We start from the raw sequence: 18235 nt of genomic DNA, 5'->3' as shown, positions 1-18235 counted from the left end.
CCGCGCCTCGGGCCTGCGGGAGCGGCCTCCCCGCTCCTGCCGCACGGCCGGCACAGCCCCTCGCCCGGCCGGGCCCGCCCCGCTGCCCGCCCGGCAGTCGGGGCGGCAAATGGCAGCGAGCGGGTTTCCGCAGGCGCCGGGCTGTCTGCCCAGAGGGGCCCCTGCGCGCCGGGCGGAACCGGAGCGCTTCTGCCCTGCTCCTCCGGCGGCCCTGAGGAGACAGCTTCGCCACCGGGGGCGGGGGGTGGCCCGCCGGCCCCCCTCCTTTGTGCGCCGTAGGGGTATTTGCTCAAGCAGCCTGAGGGGAACAAGCGGCAGCCTCTCGCCTTCTCCGGCGCGGCAGGCGGAGCGGGGGGGGGAGCGCCGCCATCACCGCCACTGCGCCGGCGCCGTCCTTAGGCAGGCGGTCACGGCAGGTCGAAGGCAGCTGGGGGTGCGCGTTTCACGCTCTGCGAGATCGCGGAGGATTTCGCGGACGGCGTTGTTACTTTGCCAAGTACCGGGGGTTTCCCCTGCGGAGGGAAGGCGCTTGGCCGGTGCCCCGCGCTCAGCCGGCGGTGGCCGCGGCCCGCTCCGCCCGCCCTGCCGCCGCCACGGGCAGCGCGCCCGGGGGGAGCCGCTCAGCCTGCACGAACACCGGGTGTCCCCTCCCCCCCCCAAAAAAAAATAAAAAACCCCAGCAAACAGTGCGGGCACCGCAGACGTCGATGGCGCTCCCCACTCCAACTGCTGATGCTTTCAGTTCTAGAAGGGACACGTCAGGCGACCCCGCTGCCCGTCCTCCACTCACAGCGCTTACTGTGGCCGAAATCGGGAGGAACAGGAACCGGCCTGCTCCTCAGCGCGGGCGCCTGCCGCGCCCCCCGGCCAGCCTGGCTCGTCGGAGCGCCAAAGGCGCCCGGAGCCGGTCACGGCTGCCCACCGCGGCCGCTGGCTGACGCGCGGGACCTCTTTTCCTACATGCCGCAGCACAGGCGGCGAGCGGCGTACCCCGCCGCCTGCCCGCCGAAGGCGCCGCACGGCGAAGCGCTCCGCCGGCGGCGGCAGGCGAGGCCCGGCTCCTCCCCGCCACGCCCCCCGGCCGGCGGAGCCTCCCTCGCCATTGGGCAGCCCCGGTCACGCGGGGCAGGGGCGGCGCCGCTCTCGCGAGGGTTGGCGGGTGTATGTGGGGGCTGCGGGCGGAAGTGCGGCCTTTTTGTGCGGCGGCGCGGCTCGGCGAGGATGAAGGTGGGGCGGCGCCGGGGGCCGGGAGGGTGCGGGTTCCCCCGGCGCAGATGGCTCCGGCGCTGCGTGCGGGGCCGCTGGCGGAGGGCGATGGTCCCTGGTGGCGGGGCTGGAGCGCGGCCGTGAGGCGGATGGGAGCGGATTGCTGGCGGGGAGACATGGCGGCCGCGCGGGCCCCGTTCCCTCAGTGGGGCCTCTGCTGCCGCTGGGCCGTGGAGCTCCGGGTTGCCGCAGCGGCCGTTCCTCCGCTTGGAAGGCCTTTTGCGAGTTTTACGCTGTTGGTAGTGGAGCCTAGCAGGGAGGCCCCGTGTGCGCTACAGCCGGGACGGTGCTGATACCAGGCCGCGCTGGAGGGGGAAGTGTCGGGACGCGCCCCCGAGGCTCTTCTGGGCTTTGCACGGGCCCCCAAGAAGCACGAGTAATCACCAACGGCAAGTGTCGCTCCCCTTAGGTTGCTTATGCAATTTTCTAATCAAATGTGTGCTGCGAAGGGCTTGCAGAAGAAGAGAGGACAGGTTTCTGTTGCCGTCACCTTGACTTGCTTGATTGCAGCGTGTTTGAAGGTGATCAAGCTCCAGCTATGGCAAAGGCAGTTTTCTGTGTCACTGAACGAGTAATACAGCCCAGTGTGGCTAAGGACAGACCTGCCTGGCTCTCTGAGCATGGTAGTGACAAGTTGTGGCTAGTAAGCATGCGTATAAGCAGATAGGGAATTTCAGCTTTGAAATGCTGAGATGGAAGCATCAGATAAATGGTAATTTTCTGTAAATGTCTCATGAGAAGTTTCAACCAAATTTTTTTTTTTTGCTCCTTCCTGTTAGCTCAACATCTCTTTCCCAGCCACTGGCTGCCAGAAGCTCATTGAAGTGGATGATGAGCGCAAGCTGAGAACATTCTATGAGAAGCGGATGGCCACGGAGGTTGCAGCTGATTCTCTTGGTGAGGAGTGGAAGGTAAGAAGTGTAGAAGGATGTGCCAGAGCTGTATTCGAGGAACTTAAATTACAAAATTTCTCCAGTACACAGTTGTCATACTAGAGTGCTTGTGTGGTGTACAGTTGTTGGCAGGTATGTTGAAAGTGTCTCTTGCTATATGTACTGAATTTGGTGATTGGGCTAGCCTCTTCTGCTACCTTGATTTATTTTCTGTTTAGAGTTTCTTGCTGCTCTTTGCAGTAGTTTTTTGTTCCTTATTTGAGTGCCGTCTTGGTATTCAGGACTGTAAAACTGCTGATCCTTTCTTTACTTAACAAGTTGAAAATTGCCTTCATTGTGTTTAAACTGCTGCTAGTGCATGGGGGAAAAAACATGCTGGGCCTGTGTTGTGGTTTAGCCCCAGCCCGCAGCTAAGCACCACGCAGCCGCTCACTCACTCCCCCTACCCCGATGGGATGGGGGAGAGAATTGGAGGAGTAAGAGTGAGAAACACTCCTGGGTTGAGATAAGAACGGTTTAAAAATTGAGATAAAGTAAAATAGTAATAATAATAATAGAAACATGATAATAATAATAATAATATACAAAACAAGTGATGCACAATGCAATTGCTCACCACCCACTGACCGATACTCAGACAGTTCCCGAGCAGCGATCGCTGCTCCCCGGCCAACCGCCCCCCAGTTTGAGCATGATGTCACATGGTATGGAATAGCCCTTTGGTCAGTTTGGATCAACTATTCTGGCTGTGCCCCCTCCCAGCTTCTTGTGTACCTGGCAGGGAAACTGAAAATTCCGTGACTAGCGTAAGCACTACTTAGCAACAACTAAGAACATCAACGTGTTATCAACATTCTTCTCCTACTAAATCCAAAACACAGTGCTATGCCTGCTACTAGGAAGAAAATTAACTCTATCCCAGCCGAAACCAGGACAGCCTGGTGGATGGGCTTGGAATAGTTGAACACTAACACAGATAGTCCAGGTGAATTTGTTGGTCTTTTCTGCTGCCACCTTCACAAGGAAGGCAATAAAAGCTTTACTCTTCTCTTCGTTTTCACCCACGTATGCCTACTCCAGACACTCTTGTGTTGTATGCACATTTCCAGTTTCTGATGGTAACAGGCTTGGTTAGGTTTAGGATTAAAGAAAAGCTAGACAATAACAGACAAAATTCAGTCTGGTGTAGCTTAAACAAATAGGAATTTAAATTTTGCATATATATTTGAAGATAAGTAGAATAAATGGAAATCCTGGTATGCAGAGGTATTTTTCACATCTGTTAAGTAAAATTCTTGAACTGTTGGGGTGGTGTTGGTTAAAGAAGTTGTTTGTGTCAGCAGTAACTGACTATTCCTGAATCATGGGTGCAGTGCCCCATTGTTTTGAACAGTATGTTGTGATATCCACCACTGCTTCTTCTTGAAGTAATAGAGATGTGTGAGCAGCTAAAAAGCGTATTTCTGTGTCTTCACAGGGCTATGTTGTCCGGATCAGTGGTGGCAACGACAAACAAGGCTTCCCTATGAAGCAAGGTGTCCTGACTCATGGACGTGTCCGCCTTCTGCTCAGCAAGGGCCACTCCTGCTATCGCCCCAGAAGAACTGGAGAGAGAAAACGCAAATCTGTTCGCGGTTGCATTGTTGATGCCAACCTGAGTGTTCTGAACTTGGTCATAGTGAAAAAGGGTAAGAGTCTGGGTGACGTAAGCAATAGGTAGAAGCAGGCACCTGGAAGGAGCCTGCTTGCTAGTGGCTGAGAAGTTCTGTATACTTGAGAGTGTGAATGTGTCTTCAAATGACCTCTGAGCATTACATTCTTGTAATTTTAAAACTGGTCACTGAAACGCTTCTATTGCTGCCAGTGATTTGACCACATTAAATCAGCAAGCGTAGCTAGGGGTGGTGCTGTTGGCAGGTGAACCCCAAGGATTATCTAGTATTATCTTCAGTTTTTATGCATTTTAAACTTAAAGTAGAAATTCACTAACGAAGCAGGTGTTCAGTAGATGCAAGATTAATTGTCATGTTTAAACTTACTCTCAAAGGTGAAAAGGATATTCCTGGGCTGACAGACACAACTGTGCCCCGCCGTCTTGGTCCCAAGAGGGCTAGCAGAATCCGCAAGCTGTTCAACCTGTCTAAGGAGGATGATGTTCGTCAGTATGTTGTGAGGAAGCCTCTGAACAAAGAGGGTAAGAACTCAAATTTTACAACTCTTCCGTTCCATGTAATTCTCAGCGAAGAGGTGTCCAGCCTACTGCAGTGAATGAAGCACACTATATAGTAGTAGATTCAGGAGCTGACTGTCACAATATTTAAGCTTTATTAGCTGTAACTTATGGATAAGAAGTGGGGTTCTTGGTTACCCCATTTCTATTATCCCTCTCTTCCCTTTCCACCTACTTTGGCCCAATTTGTTTAAATGTTTGATAGAATCTGGAGTCATACTTACTAGTGGTTCTAAGAATAATCCAAAAATAATTGTTGCTAAAAGAAGTTTAAATATGTTGCGGAATGTTTTTGAAACATTTTTATGAGGTGGAGGAAAAAAGCCATATATAGAGAAGATACTAAGATTTTTTTTCCCCATTGCCTGTGGCAGCCTCTGAAATGAGCTTTTATTGGGAGGGCACTGATTTGCTTACCACCTGTCTCTTGCAGTGTAAGTTTTAATTTCAGGTTCTTTTGCATTTGATCAGGGAACAGAAAGGGTGAGGATTTTTAGCAGAAAGGACATGATAAAGGTTGGGAACTGTGAAAGCTTGTTGGGTAAAAGACTGCTATTTTCTGCATCATAGGAACTATTCTGTCCATTAAAGAATGTGATCATGGTGGACATTGGACTGTTGCTTGTGACTACTGAAGGCGGGCAGGATTGAGTAGTGAAATTTTACGGATGTGTGTGGTGGTGTGTTTTGTTTGCTCATTATGGGCTATGTAGATTTGGGGGTTTTTTTTGGAGAAAAACATGTCAAGCTAATGTAGAACTGTAGAGAGCTTTTTAACACTGATAGTATAATGTCTTGTTCTGAAAGCTGGATGATGAGTTTCCATATTCTTTAAGTGTTTTAAGTCTAGGGGAATTATTTAAGACAGGCCTGCTGAGAAGCTAGGAATTTTCACAAAAATGCAGGGAGTTAGAGGTGCATTACTTACACTTCGTTGCTCATAATAAATCATGAGCATTAAGGCTATATGTTGTTAATGCTATGTCTGATGGTAATCGGTAACTTTTCCTGCAAAATCTGTCAAGATGTTGAACTCTATGCATGAAGTTGCTTTAAGATGTAGTACACGAAATAATGTTACTGTAACAGTAAATGGAACTTTTAAGTTTGCCATCTGAGGCCTCTTTGGAAGATAATCTGCCACTTCTGCTGATTCGTAATGCCTTTTTTAGGCAAGAAACCAAGAACCAAGGCTCCTAAGATCCAGCGACTAGTGACCCCTCGAGTTCTGCAACATAAGCGCAGACGTATTGCTCTGAAGAAGCAGCGCACTCAAAAGAATAAGGAGGAGGCAGCAGAATACGCGAAGCTCTTGGCCAAGAGAATGAAGGTGTGTTCTTCCTTATAACTCAGCTGTATGGAGTACCTCATACCCCAGAATCGAGGGATTTGATAAACTTGACTGTACACTTAGAGCTGCTCTGTACCTAGCTCATTTTGAATAGGAATGCCTGAGTGAGTATAAACATTGCTAGTCAAATGTTTTTGTGAGCATTTGAATCCATTTTTGCTAGTCCTAGAATAGTAGAAATTAACCAGACCAATTAATTTAACTGAGAGCTGATTTTTTTGAAGAAAACAACAGTTATGGCCTGTGAAGATAAGTTTTGCAGTAGCAGTTTTAGTTTAAATGAATTCTAGTTTAATTCAGATGCCCAAGCATCTTGAGTGATTGCATGGAGAAACAGGATCCAGCAGTTGACCTGGATGGAAGATAACTTGGCAAGAAGCTATTTGTTTGGATGAGTTTGCTCTTGCATCTAAAACAGTAGTGACTGCCAAAGCAATACTGCTGGAATACTTGCCACAGTATTGGAGTGTTTAATGACTTCCAGACTGAAACCAAGAGCAGATAGACCTCTAGTATGTTGTGAACTCTGCGTTAGTATTTCTGCTGTAATTTTGGACACTAGTCTATATTGTTCAAAGACATGGGTCTGTACAGGTTTGGATACTTGTAGAATTTTTCTCATCTGTGAAGAAGGGAAACTCTGTTTTGCTTTATTGACTTAAGGAATCCATTCTTTCTGGTACCTTCCTTCAAGTTGCATTTTCCTTTGTTCCTTTGTAGATGTTTTGAAGTGCTTGATTATATGTAACGTCTCAGTGCTCAGTTCATGCTGCTTTCCTTTTCAGGAAGCCAAGGAGAAACGCCAGGAGCAGATTGCGAAGAGACGCCGGCTTTCTTCATTGAGAGCTTCTACGTCTAAGTCTGAGTCAAGTCAGAAGTAAAGATGTACCTGATACTAAAAATAAACCCTTTTTGTGGTTAACTTTCAGTATGAGACTTTCCAGTGCATGTTGTTACTGGCCATCTCTTACACAGTAGTCAAGACTAACTATATCATGCAGACCAAACTGGAACCATAAACCTTGGTCTTGATTCAATTCTCTTTTGAGAACTTGTAATATATATTGTCTATAGTGAGAAGTTCCAATTCATAATAACCTTGTGCGTGCATGTTGATTTTTCTACAAGCAGGATTTGTGTGTAATGACAAAATCCTGTGCGATGGTTCAGCAGTGTCCACAGGAACTAAACTTAAGCTAATTTTTAGGAGCTGTGGCTAAAACTCACTTGGTACTGTTCAGTGGTTTGTTTGGGGGTTTTTAATCTTAAGTACAGGGTAGTGTTTCCAGATGAGGAATCATGTCACTTTTGATACTGAGTGTAAGATTGGTAAAACGTAAAGCCTTCAGCTGATTATTGGCAAAATTAAGTACAATTAAGTCATTCACTGGAATGCGCTCCCCAGGGAAGTGGTCATGGCACCAAGCCTGTCAGAGCTCAAGGAGCATCTGGATGATGCTCTTAGTCATATGATTTAGTTTTAGCAAGTCCTGCGAGGAGCAGGGAGTTGGACCCATAAGGGTCACCGAGTCCCTTCCAACTCAAGATATTCTATAAATATATCGGCATTCTGCTCTTGAAATTAGTAGTGAATACTGAGCATGATTAAGCCAGCCATTAAAAGGTTTGACTTAAGAGATTCTACTCAAGGATAAAAAACTTCACTGTTTCTATGTATTCAGACTGTACTTTGTGCAGATCTAATACCAAGTAAGGGTGATGGGAATTCTGCTCTGACTTAAGAATACATGTTAAGTATTTGATGTTAGAATGGTCTGCAGCTAAATAGATTGTCTTAGTTGTTCTTAAAATAGTAATCAGGATCCACCTCAGTTTTTGTTGAGATAGATTCTTCTATTTCCAGTATAAAAACTTAAGTACATTAAGCTTTATGACCACCTTAGAAGTTACAAAGCTTTTTTTTTTTTTTTTCCCCCTTTCTGGGTGTGTGACAAGGCTGTTGACAGTCAGGTAGGGCCTTGACTTACAGAAGCAATTTTTTAATACACTGAATGTGGAATCTGGACTCTAGAAAATCAGAGCTGCAGAACACATGACTTGCTGGCAGTCGCTTGTGGGCATAGAAGGATCAAATTGCCATCCTTGAACTTTTGGTTTGTGTTAGGGTGAAGGGATACAGATCTCTTGACAAGGGTAGATAGAATTTGCCATGAAGCCTGTGTGTGCAGAAGCCTCAGACCAAGAGAATTGGCCAAAGCAGTTACTCCAAGCTTCCATTTAAGCTGTCTTTGACAGCATAATTGTTCAGGTGGAAGAATAATCATAGACTGTTTTTTAATGACAAATCAACTACATAATCAGAAAAGGCAAAGAGGGTTAGCAGCAGTTAAGTTGAGTTAAAAAGAATGCTGGCTAGTTTCTTAAAATTTTAAGAGTACAATTTTATATAAGGCAACCTAGATAACATCAGTGTATTCTTTTTTTTGTGGAAGCCACATTCAAAACCTATGGTTTCACTTCAAACAAGAGGTTCTTTACTCTTAGTAGTGAAGATAGCCACATAGGCCCTGTTAAGCCTGTCACTAAAATAAAAAGTGTACCTTTCACAGATGCACTTACAATTATATGTCAGTCTCTCAGCTGCAAAATTTGATATGGAGAAAAGGTGGATAAATCTGTGTATCTGGCAGTCAGATATCCTTGATATAACATCCTTAACGTGCTTACTAAAACCCAAACTTGCATGCACACATAACAGATCTTTACAGTAAAGAAGTCATATCAACAGGCACTGTCAAGCAAAAGGGGATCTCATCTTTAAGTATAGGATTAGCACTCACTAAATTCACAACTCTGAGAATTTTACAATAATCTGCAGAAGAGAAATACGCATCACTAACACTGTCTGGCCTTCTCTTCTGGATCCTAGTAACAGGTACTTGCATGTGATTAAGAGGCACTTACTCTGGTCACAGTCACCAAGAACTGGCTGAAAAGGACCTGGGGGTGTTGGTCAACAGCTGGCTGAACATGAGCCAGCAGTGTGCCCAGGTGGCCAAGAAGGCCAACAGCATCCTGGCTTGTATCAGGAATAGTGTGACCAGCAGGAGCAGGGAGGTGATTGTCCCCCTGTCCTTGGCGCTGCTGAGGCCGCACCTGGAATACTGTGTCCAGTTTTGGGCCCCTCAATACAAGAAAGACATTGAGGTGCTGGAGCATGTCCAGAGAAGGGCAACAAGGCTGGTGAAGGGTCTGGAGCACAGGCCTTATGAGGAGCGGCTGAGGGAACTGGGGTTGTTTAGCCTGGAGAAGAGGAGGCTGAGGGGAGACCTTATCGCTCTCTACGACTACCTGAAAGGAGGTTGTAGTGAGGTGGGTGTTGGTCTTTTCTCCCAAGTAGTTAGCAATAGGATGAGAGGAAATGGGCTCGAGCTGCGCCAGGGGAGGTTTAGGTTGGATATTAGGAAAAACTTTTTTACGGAAAGGGTGGTCAAGCATTGGAACAGTCTGCCCAGAGAGGTGGTGGAGTCACCATCCCTGGAAGCGTTCAAAAAATGGGTGGATGTGGCACTTCACGACATGGTTTAGTCCAGTCTATCCTTCATAGGTTTAGTGTGGACTTTGTAGTGTAGGTTAATGGTTGGACTGGATGATCTTAAAGGTCTTTTCCAACCTAAATGATTCTATGATTCTTGTACTGGTCAGCCCAGACTTGGACATAGCACCCAGACATGTTTCACCAGCACTGAGGGGAAAGATCACATCCCTCCACCTACTGGCAGTGCTAACCTAGTGCACCCCAGGACACTGTTGTCTTGCTTTGCTGTGAGGGCACTCTGCTGGCTAACGGTCAGCTTGATGTCCACTGGGAACCCCAGGTCTTTTCCTGCCCAGCTGCTCTCCAGCCCATCTGCCCCCAGCCTGCACTGGTGCATGAGGTTATTCCTACCCAGAGGCAGGACCTTCGTGTTTCCTTTTGGACCCCATTGATTCTCTCCAGCTTGGCAATTTAGTGACTCTTCCTTTACTCCTCTTGGTTGACAGTAGAAGTTTGTCTCTACAGAGCTGGGCAGAACTACCACTAATGAGTATTCTGATGGTAGCTCCAAACACATGAAGGATCAGAGCTTCCTTAAGCCAGCTCCTTCTGCTGTTGCCTTCTACCATCGCATTCTCCCAAGTTTCCCACCTGATTTTGGCACAGGAGACGGCCATTCCCTCCTCCCTACAGCTTCAAACCCAAATCCTGTGTTCGTGCTTCTTTGGGGATTCCTCAAATGCAAGCTTTTGTTCCTGTCTCTTACACCCTCCTTCAGCTTCCCCTCTCAAAAGGGCATATTAAAGGCAGCATATTAGGAAAGTAGTGTAATATTGTTAGCAGGCATCATTATTAAAAAGAGAGCAGTGACAAACACAGTCAGATAAACCAAGGAAAGTCATTGACCTCTGCCCACAGCTGCCCCATTTAAAAAAAAAAAAAAAATCTGGAAACTGGGTGTAAACCTGCAAGTATGTTAGGAGGCAGGAGGTCCACCACTGTCTCTTGCAAGCTAGGATGCATCACTGAAAGCACCACTCTCTGCCCCTGCTACAAAGCCACGGAGAAACCAGAACTCCCAGAAGTGTTCTGCCAAGTACAGCCACCAACCTGTTCCCACCCACTGATTAATGATGCTTTTCCCAGTCAGCAGAGAGCAGTGGCTCTATCATCAGGAGGACAGGGTCCATGACTTCCCTGCAAACAAGATCTTCATGGATTCTGCCTCCCCGAGCCTGTTTTTCTCTTCCTACCTCTGCTAGTCCCCATGGCTTGCTTAAGGTGCCACAGAGCCATCCTCTCCCGTGAACCAAATCTTCACAAGTGAATCCCATGTTTTCTCTTCTTCTCCTCCTGCTACAAATGCTCCCGCTCTTTCCCACCATTCAGAAGTCACTGAGGTACTACGGAACAATGCCCAAAAGAGGCAGTCTAAAGTCTCTGCTTTTGCCCAACTATAGGCTTATAAGAGTTCGCTTTTAAGATGAAATTCTGTCAAGCAGGTAAGTTCCAATGGCAAAAAAGCTGAACAACTGAAATTTTTTTTTTTTACACAGGATGCATACATATTTTATTTTGGGAAACACATTAAAAATTGTTTCTTAGTCTAGGATATCTATACAGAATTCAGAATATGCAGAGTGCCCTTTTAAACTCAAGAAACATTTGTCACATGTACAAAAACATTACAGAGAAACACTTGTTAATCAAAGCACAGTAAATGGATGCTGTTTTTCAACAGTTCAAAACAGTCTCTAAACCAGTGCAAATTTTATGGCATTAAAGAAAACTTCCCAGCTCACTTAATAAATTCATAATTTATTCACACTACATCCTTTCATCCTTATTACAATACAGTTTATTTTAAGCTCCTAAAAGGAGTTTAATGTGCTTCTAAAAACAGCAAACAATCCCTTTTGTTTGCACCACTGATTGATGCAGACTGAAAGAACAAATAAAACCCCCATCCGTTTCTCTCCTTGTATGCATCATAATATACAGCACAGTAGAACAGAACTAGAGTCCAATTCAACCAGTTTCAAGAGTTAAAAGTTACAAGAGTGTTTGTTTTTTAAAAAGGTCCATAATGAAAAGCTGATATACAGAAGACACCTTAAGGTCTTTATTAGTCAAAAGAAAAAAATCAAACCTTGTTGAAAATGTACAGTTATCTGAATAAGACAACCTGCTTACCACTTAATGAAATAAAGTTATCTGCATTGAAATAATTGTTGAATTAAGAGTTTTAAAAAGAGAAAACTACTGAGTGGATTCTTCAGTTACTTACATTTTAACAATTTGTTTTAAAAATATAATTTCTATGATCTAATTTAATATACATTTTGAAAATATCCCCTATGTTGCAGTTATTCAAGGAAAGCAGTAAACTCAATGAAAGGTATATTCTAGCTGCAGCAATACAAAAAGCCATTAATTCACAGTTAAAATGGAATAAAATTACTCATTCACAAGTGCAATGTAGCTTGAGCTTAACCAATGTGAAATTCCACTAGGAACAAGGCTAAGTTACTTGCAAAAAAATGAATTTAGTTCGAAAGACATGTACTAAATAAAATATTTTCCATTAAAATTGTAGTCTAAACTTGAGTTATATAAAATGTGAAGACAGGATATGACTATAAGTAACATACAGATGCTTCTAGTAACATGTAAAAGCTGGTACCTATTACTGTGCCAATACTGCAGCCACATTGATCTCTTATGCCTGCGGAGTTTTGAAAGTTGTTATGTCTTGGTAATGTGCCAGAATATAATTCATAAAGAAAAACTTTGACACTTAAGAATCCTGATTTTAAACTTTAAGACCCCATTTGTTACTTTAATTCTACAAAAAATAGCTATTTTGATATGAGCACACAAGCTATATATAACTGTTTTACAGCTGGGTGAAAGGTGCAAGATAGTATCTTCTCAGCATAACTGACTGCAGTTCAACATCCTTAGGGCAACAATTCAAGGAAGCTTCTCTGTGATAACTGTTATTCCAACACAAACTTTCTAAGTTCTCGGGCTTACCTGAAATTCATTAATAGTTTGCATCCACACATGTAATCAGTTTAGTTTACACCCTCACTTTGTGCACACATTGCAGGTTTTGAAGTTATTACTGATCTGCAACCGTTTTCTTCACATCTATATGTGAGAATTCCAAAATATACACAAGAGCAGCCATTTCCTCCTGAATACTGGCTGTTGAGCTTCTAGAAAGAGTATTTGGAGGCAAGAGTTTTGCAAGTGATCAAAATGCTACTTTTTCTGCTTACACTGAGAGGAAAACAGAACCAAGGTCAAGCTTATCCACACCCCTCCAACACTTTGTCCAGCTCATTCATACATTATGGATTCAGATAAATTTGGATTGCTAGGAGTCAGGTGTACAAACCAATTAGAAGCATTTGTAGGTAACTAAGTCATTCCTATGTAGCCCAAGAAGTTCATGCTGTTACTAACTTGCAGAGAAAAACTTGTTATGCCTTCAGTGTCCAATTTTCAGAAAGACAAAAGTGTTTGCAATGCACTCACAAAAAAATTCTGAAGACTTTTCCCTGTTTATTTTTGGCCGGATTTTCAACCATATGTGTATTGAGCCATGCTAAGCTATTTTATGCCATGCCCTTTTCTTATGCATGCTCACAGTTCTTCCAGCATTCAAATTAGGGAAGCCTACATCTCAGAAAGTTTGTGTAGGAAAAGCTGCCATCTCTACCCATTTGTAGGAGGAGACCTAAAAGTCAAAAGGAAGAACAGGAAGTGCCATCATGCATTTGAAAGGAGAGAAAGCAACTAGGAAAAATCCACTCAGTTCTTAATTCCTTTCAAATTTCTGTGAACTTTCTTTTTTTCCAAAAAAAGCATCTCCTTAGATGAAAACTTAATGAACAAATCACTTTCAGAGATCTCCCTTTTCATTTGAACTATGGATTTCATTCAAGAACCAGCTGATTAGTTAGCTATTAAAAACTAGGCATTAAAAAAATCCAAATTAAAGAGAGTAAGTGCTTACTTTTGTCATTCTACATTAAAGAACTAATTTCAAAAGGCAGATTAAAGATTTCAAGTAATTATATGCAGGACTTCTACCACTCTGAAATCCAGGTACATATAACAGGAATAGAATTTTATTTGTAGTGTATAGAAATGCCAATATGCAGGAGCAAATCAAAGCAAGTTCAATCCTGCAGCTGTCCTTTTTCCCCTCAGGCTTTAGGGAGTTTTTTGTTTAGTGTATATACCTGGGGAAAGTCTTAACATTCAGCACTAGATGCTGTGACACAATCTGCTTTGCTGTTTCTACACTGCTACTGCCTGATTAATCTGTATTTTCAGCAACAGATGAGAAGGTTGTTTTGAAATGAAGGTGATCTGCTTACAGAATTTAGTTTATAATAATATTATTTACAATGGTTTAAAAAAAATTGGATGTCACCAATTATCTAAAACGGCACTCACTGGACAGATTTTCTCTGTAATTTAAAGAACTGGGAGAATTTAAGGATAACTGAAACTTGATTCCTTGCAAGTTGCATCTCATGGTTTGCCCATTTAACACTCAAAAATTGTCTTTGTATAGCTGTATGTTTAAGATCAGTATAGAATTATACAGGAAAATTCACTGTTTTGATTTGTAGAAGTATTAAGTTGTTTGGACAAATGCTTCAGAGAGACGTTTACTTTAGAAGGATGAAACCGTGCATGTCAATTATGTAACAGAAGAAGAGAGGAAAACATGAAGAATAAAGCTCTACTCTTCCATTGTGATGTAGGTCAGATATCTGCAAGCAACCATGCATAAACCCAAAAAATAAAGAATTTTAAAAGTGTCAGTGTGTGCTTTCTTGCTTTTAATTGTTGAGAAAGCATAATATTTTAATCAGGAGAGAATCTGTCCAGGCAATATCCCCATATTAACTTAGGATCAGCACTTTTAGACAAAATACAAGGAATCAGTCTATGATACAAATGTATTTTGTCACAAATAATGCAAATCCTTTGTTTTAGCCTCATGAAAAAACAAAAGTTGGTTTTGTTGTTTCATGTAGAAGCTGTTCCAGACAGATCTTCATCCCTCATCATTTTCAAGAATGAAAATTTCTAAGAAAGAGAGTAGTATGAAGTAAATACATTCACACTCAGATGTGATTATAGTTTTAGCTATGCTCCTTTAACATGCTACAAATCTTACTCTTTTTTTCTCTAGGAAAAATTCCATCAGAAAGGCCACACCATTAAATTTCAGCAAAAAACCTGGAATAAATCTTATCATAGTCCTCAAGTAACAGAAACATTTAAACTGTTGACCAGTATCCAGGCTCATCTTGCCAAGACTATGACTACTGTAAGTCAATTAGATATGTGAGGTGAGGAAGTGTCTTACCTATTTGAAGCAATCCAAAAGATGGATTCATCTTCTAGGATCACACACTCAAGCACTTAATTTGTGCTAACATACACCTTGAAGACCACATTTATAAATACATTTTAACTGAAATATTGAATTTGGACTATCAGTGCAAAATAATTAACCCACAGGCTAACATGAAACCATGGGAGAGGGCGATAAAAAATTCAAGGAAAAGACACTTTTTAAGCATACATGCATAGAGTATAAAGCATAATTTTTTCAGACAGTATCTGTTTGCCAAACCTTGTACGTATCCTCTTGCCATTTAAGCTTCCTATCTAATTTTTAGAAAGCCTTCCACTTCTGAGCTGCTTAGTGTAGAAGCCTATCATTCTTTTCGAGAAAGCGGCAGCACATTCATAGGTTCTTTAGTTTGTCAGAGAGAGAATACAGGAAAACTCAGCGTGTGTTTTACAACTATAGACATACATTACAAAAAGGTCAGCCAAAGATAATTTAGAATGTGATTGGGACAAGGCTCAGGAGAAGGGTAGCAATTTTAGGTACTGTGATCTGACAAAAGCAACTGCATTGCAACTTCCAATCCAAGGACTCAAATATTTACATTCATACATACATACTGCACACCAATAAAAAGATCCCTCTTTAGGTAAAGGTCATTTTAAAGAAATAGTGAAGAATCTAAGTATTCTGTGGCAGAAAAGGTGTTTCATTAAAATACACAAATATTGGTGGCCTTTAAGAAAGTCACCATAGGCTGCTGTTTAATCATCACCTTTTTGAACAACTTGGTATTGTGGAGGAAAGATTTGAGGAAGGAAAAGAAGTATATACAGGAAAAAAAAGCAGATCAATCACTGAAACCAACACACCCTATTAATATAGTTCTAAAACATTTTAACATACTTTACACTGTGTCTCATGAGATGAAGGACAAGAATATGTTGTAGCGCAATGAAATTGCTTTGACAAATTGCTCAGTTATCACCTTTTGGGATTCAAAGTGTATATGTCACCATGCTCCTGGTTTGTTCACCTCTACTTCTGTCTCACTGAAGTTTAGTGTGTGTCTTCCTCATTTTTATATTAAAGGTGCTCCAAAGCACTTCCTACAACACTCAACCCTGCTGCTTGGTGGAGCATCTATTTTCTGCATCTTTTCAAGAACATCCTTTGGTAGATTTTTATGTGCAATTCTGTACTTATTATCAAAGACCTCTGAAATAGAAAAAGTATAGTTGAAGTTATTTAAGAAACCCTGTACAGTGCACACTACTGTTCCTATAAAATACTTTTGGTGATTTTTGTATAATAACAAAACAATTATCTTAACTAGCCACTGATTTTTTTTTCAAAATGCATCCTCTCAGAGAACCTGAAAAGCATATTCATGCTGGAACATCACAACGCATCACAGTGGATGCCCATTACTTCTATCACAGTTCAGTTTGCCTGCTCCCTGGGTATTTCCCCTGTCACATCCCATAACGGAGTTCCTTTGCTTGCATAGTATCACATAGAAGTCAGGGTAGACGAGACCAAGAAGGGGTGGGCAATCAGGTGGGTAGATGACATAGGTCTAATATGTGGGTTGGACAAATATGGACAAGACTGGGAAAAAGTTTTCAGACATGAGGAATTAAAACTTCCAGCTAATAAGCTTTGTTTAAATAACTGATTGGTGGTTTCAAAAAAAGTCAAAGTTAATGGCCCCATCTGAATTACATTTTCATAAAAGCAGCACCTACTTGAAGAGTGACAGCACAGTACTTTTCACTAAAACACAGCAATTGAAAAGTTTCTAAGTAACTCATGGATGAAAAGTCGATTTTATATGAACACTTTATATGAAAACTAGTGTATACCTCATACACAGGCACTATGCATTTCACAGTAGTTCTTTACTTACCAATGTCAATGTTCTCTCTTCCAAGAGACACCAGAGACAGGAAAAGAATTTCTCTGTAAAAACTCCTAGGAAATATTTTGAAGGGCAAGTCAATGAAAGCACCAACTATCCTAAGTTTAGAAAGTCAATGTTGAAGACGCTAATCTTCCATTATGTAGTTTCTGCAACTGTTCTGTTAATCTTGCTTGTGAAGAAAGTGACCGATCTACTTGATTACTAGCTTAAGGTTTTCTCATGCCTGAATATTTTTCCTTAATGCATGAAGTTATTTTATTGCCAAATCCCAGCAGTTACATTTTCTATGAAAAATCCCTCTGCCAAACATGCCATAAAAAGTCCAGAAAAACAAGAAATATAAAATTAAGCGCCACATATATTAACTTATTCCTGTCTGAGGGTGAGTACAGGGAGCAGGCTTATTTCAGACCACCCATACTTTGTTTTTTGTTTCAGAATGTCATGATCCATCTCAGAACTGGATATCTCTAAACAATTAGATATTAATTTTTTTCCTTGTGGAACTCAAAGATTCTTCTCTAGGCAGATTAGTTCTTGTTTCTTTTTAGTAACTACAAACCACAGAAGCAAAGATGACAGCATGACAGACTTCAAACACATCTTGTATCTGCTGTAATTTACTTCAGAGGCTGTGCTTTTGTATGAAGCCCTCTCTGAATTGTAGTGCAGATGACAAAAGGTACTGTACAAGTGTTATTTACGTGTCTTGCTGTGTTTGTGGATCATGTGGATCATCCACTTTTCTTAGCCAGTACTCCAGGTTGGTAGAATTTCAACAGGTGTAACTAGGTAGTTTGGAGAATATTCCAGACACTGCGACAGGACGCTGCACAGTTGTATTTATCAATTTGCTACATCTGGAGCAACACCAAAATCTGCATAGTCAATATCTGTGTTTTTCTTATTCATTTGTAAAATGTCCATTTTGATTAAAGAATTACATTTATCCATTTGATTTGGATGAATTATGCATATGGCTACAGAATGCATCTGTTTGTAAACATGGACATAAACAAATATACACAGTGTTTGGTGGACACAAATGAAACTGAATATTCCTGAGAAGTCCTTATGGAATTATAATTATGAAGGGTATATGGTCTGATCTTGTTTAACTTTCAAGTGGGGAGAAAGTAAGAAGAGATTACTCCTTTACCTCTGTCGTTTCACATCTGGCTTAACTTGCTGTAGAAGGAGGTTGATTGGTTTATCAACATTATTGTGTTCAATACTTAGTTTGATGTTCTCCAACAAAGTGTTTATTGCCTGCTGGTCTTCTGCCACTGTGGATGATCTCTTTTCAGAAGAATCTGGGAAATGCAACAGTATAGATTATTAAAACAGTAAAGATCTTTTTTTTTCACTTTAATAAGCAGAAGGTATTTCAGAAAGTGAGATATATACAGAACTTCTCCTCAATCTACAGAAATTTGTTACAATGGAAAGGCTTTGTCTGCTTATAGTCTTTACGCCACCACAAAAGTGAGATGATGCATCAAGTATCCATGTGCAAGAGCTCCCACATGACAGAGAAATGCAAGACACTGAAGAGCATCCAGCATCAGATGTTGCCTGTGATAGTTTGTTAGCTCAGATTTATTGCTAAGTTCACTCCAAGAAGGTTATTTTTACACAAAGGAAAAGAAATAAAAGAAAACACAGTCACGTTTCTTATCAAAGGAACTT

At 42.2% G+C, this 18235-nt stretch overlaps 2 protein-coding genes across 12 annotated transcripts in view; one reads left to right on the top strand and one right to left on the bottom strand.

Moving 5' to 3' along the window:
• The first annotated feature begins 1192 nt into the window (after window positions 1–1192).
• RPS6 (ribosomal protein S6) lies at window positions 1193–6668 on the top strand. Of its 2 annotated transcripts, XM_075726048.1 has the most exons (7): window positions 1667–1919; window positions 2005–2006; window positions 2046–2177; window positions 3637–3847; window positions 4207–4353; window positions 5562–5719; window positions 6526–6668. In XM_075726048.1, exons 1-7 carry the CDS (start codon window positions 1805–1807, stop codon window positions 6619–6621), a joined length of 861 nt encoding a protein of 286 aa, XP_075582163.1. In that variant the 5' UTR covers window positions 1667–1804; the 3' UTR covers window positions 6622–6668. The 2 variants fall into 2 exon arrangements, with proteins under 2 accessions (XP_075582164.1, XP_075582163.1); XM_075726049.1 differs by lacking the exons at window positions 1667–1919; window positions 2005–2006 and adding an exon at window positions 1193–1227.
• A 7642-nt stretch (window positions 6669–14310) lies between these two features.
• The window catches only part of DENND4C (DENN domain containing 4C), a 55280-nt gene continuing 51355 nt past the window's right edge, over window positions 14311–18235 (bottom strand). For all 10 annotated transcript variants that reach the window (XM_075727147.1, XM_075727152.1, XM_075727148.1 and 7 more), the window contains 3 exons: window positions 17706–17859; window positions 16532–16596; window positions 14311–15840 (listed from right to left, as the gene is read on the bottom strand). In XM_075727147.1, the coding sequence (XP_075583262.1) occupies window positions 15704–15840; window positions 16532–16596; window positions 17706–17859 (356 nt within the window). In that variant the 3' untranslated portion in view covers window positions 14311–15703. The remainder of the gene's footprint in view (window positions 15841–16531; window positions 16597–17705; window positions 17860–18235) is intronic.

This window comes from Pelecanus crispus, chromosome Z (assembly GCF_030463565.1).
Source record: "Pelecanus crispus isolate bPelCri1 chromosome Z, bPelCri1.pri, whole genome shotgun sequence".
NCBI lineage: Eukaryota > Metazoa > Chordata > Aves > Pelecaniformes > Pelecanidae > Pelecanus > Pelecanus crispus.
This window is presented reverse-complemented; position numbering and strand designations above follow the sequence as displayed.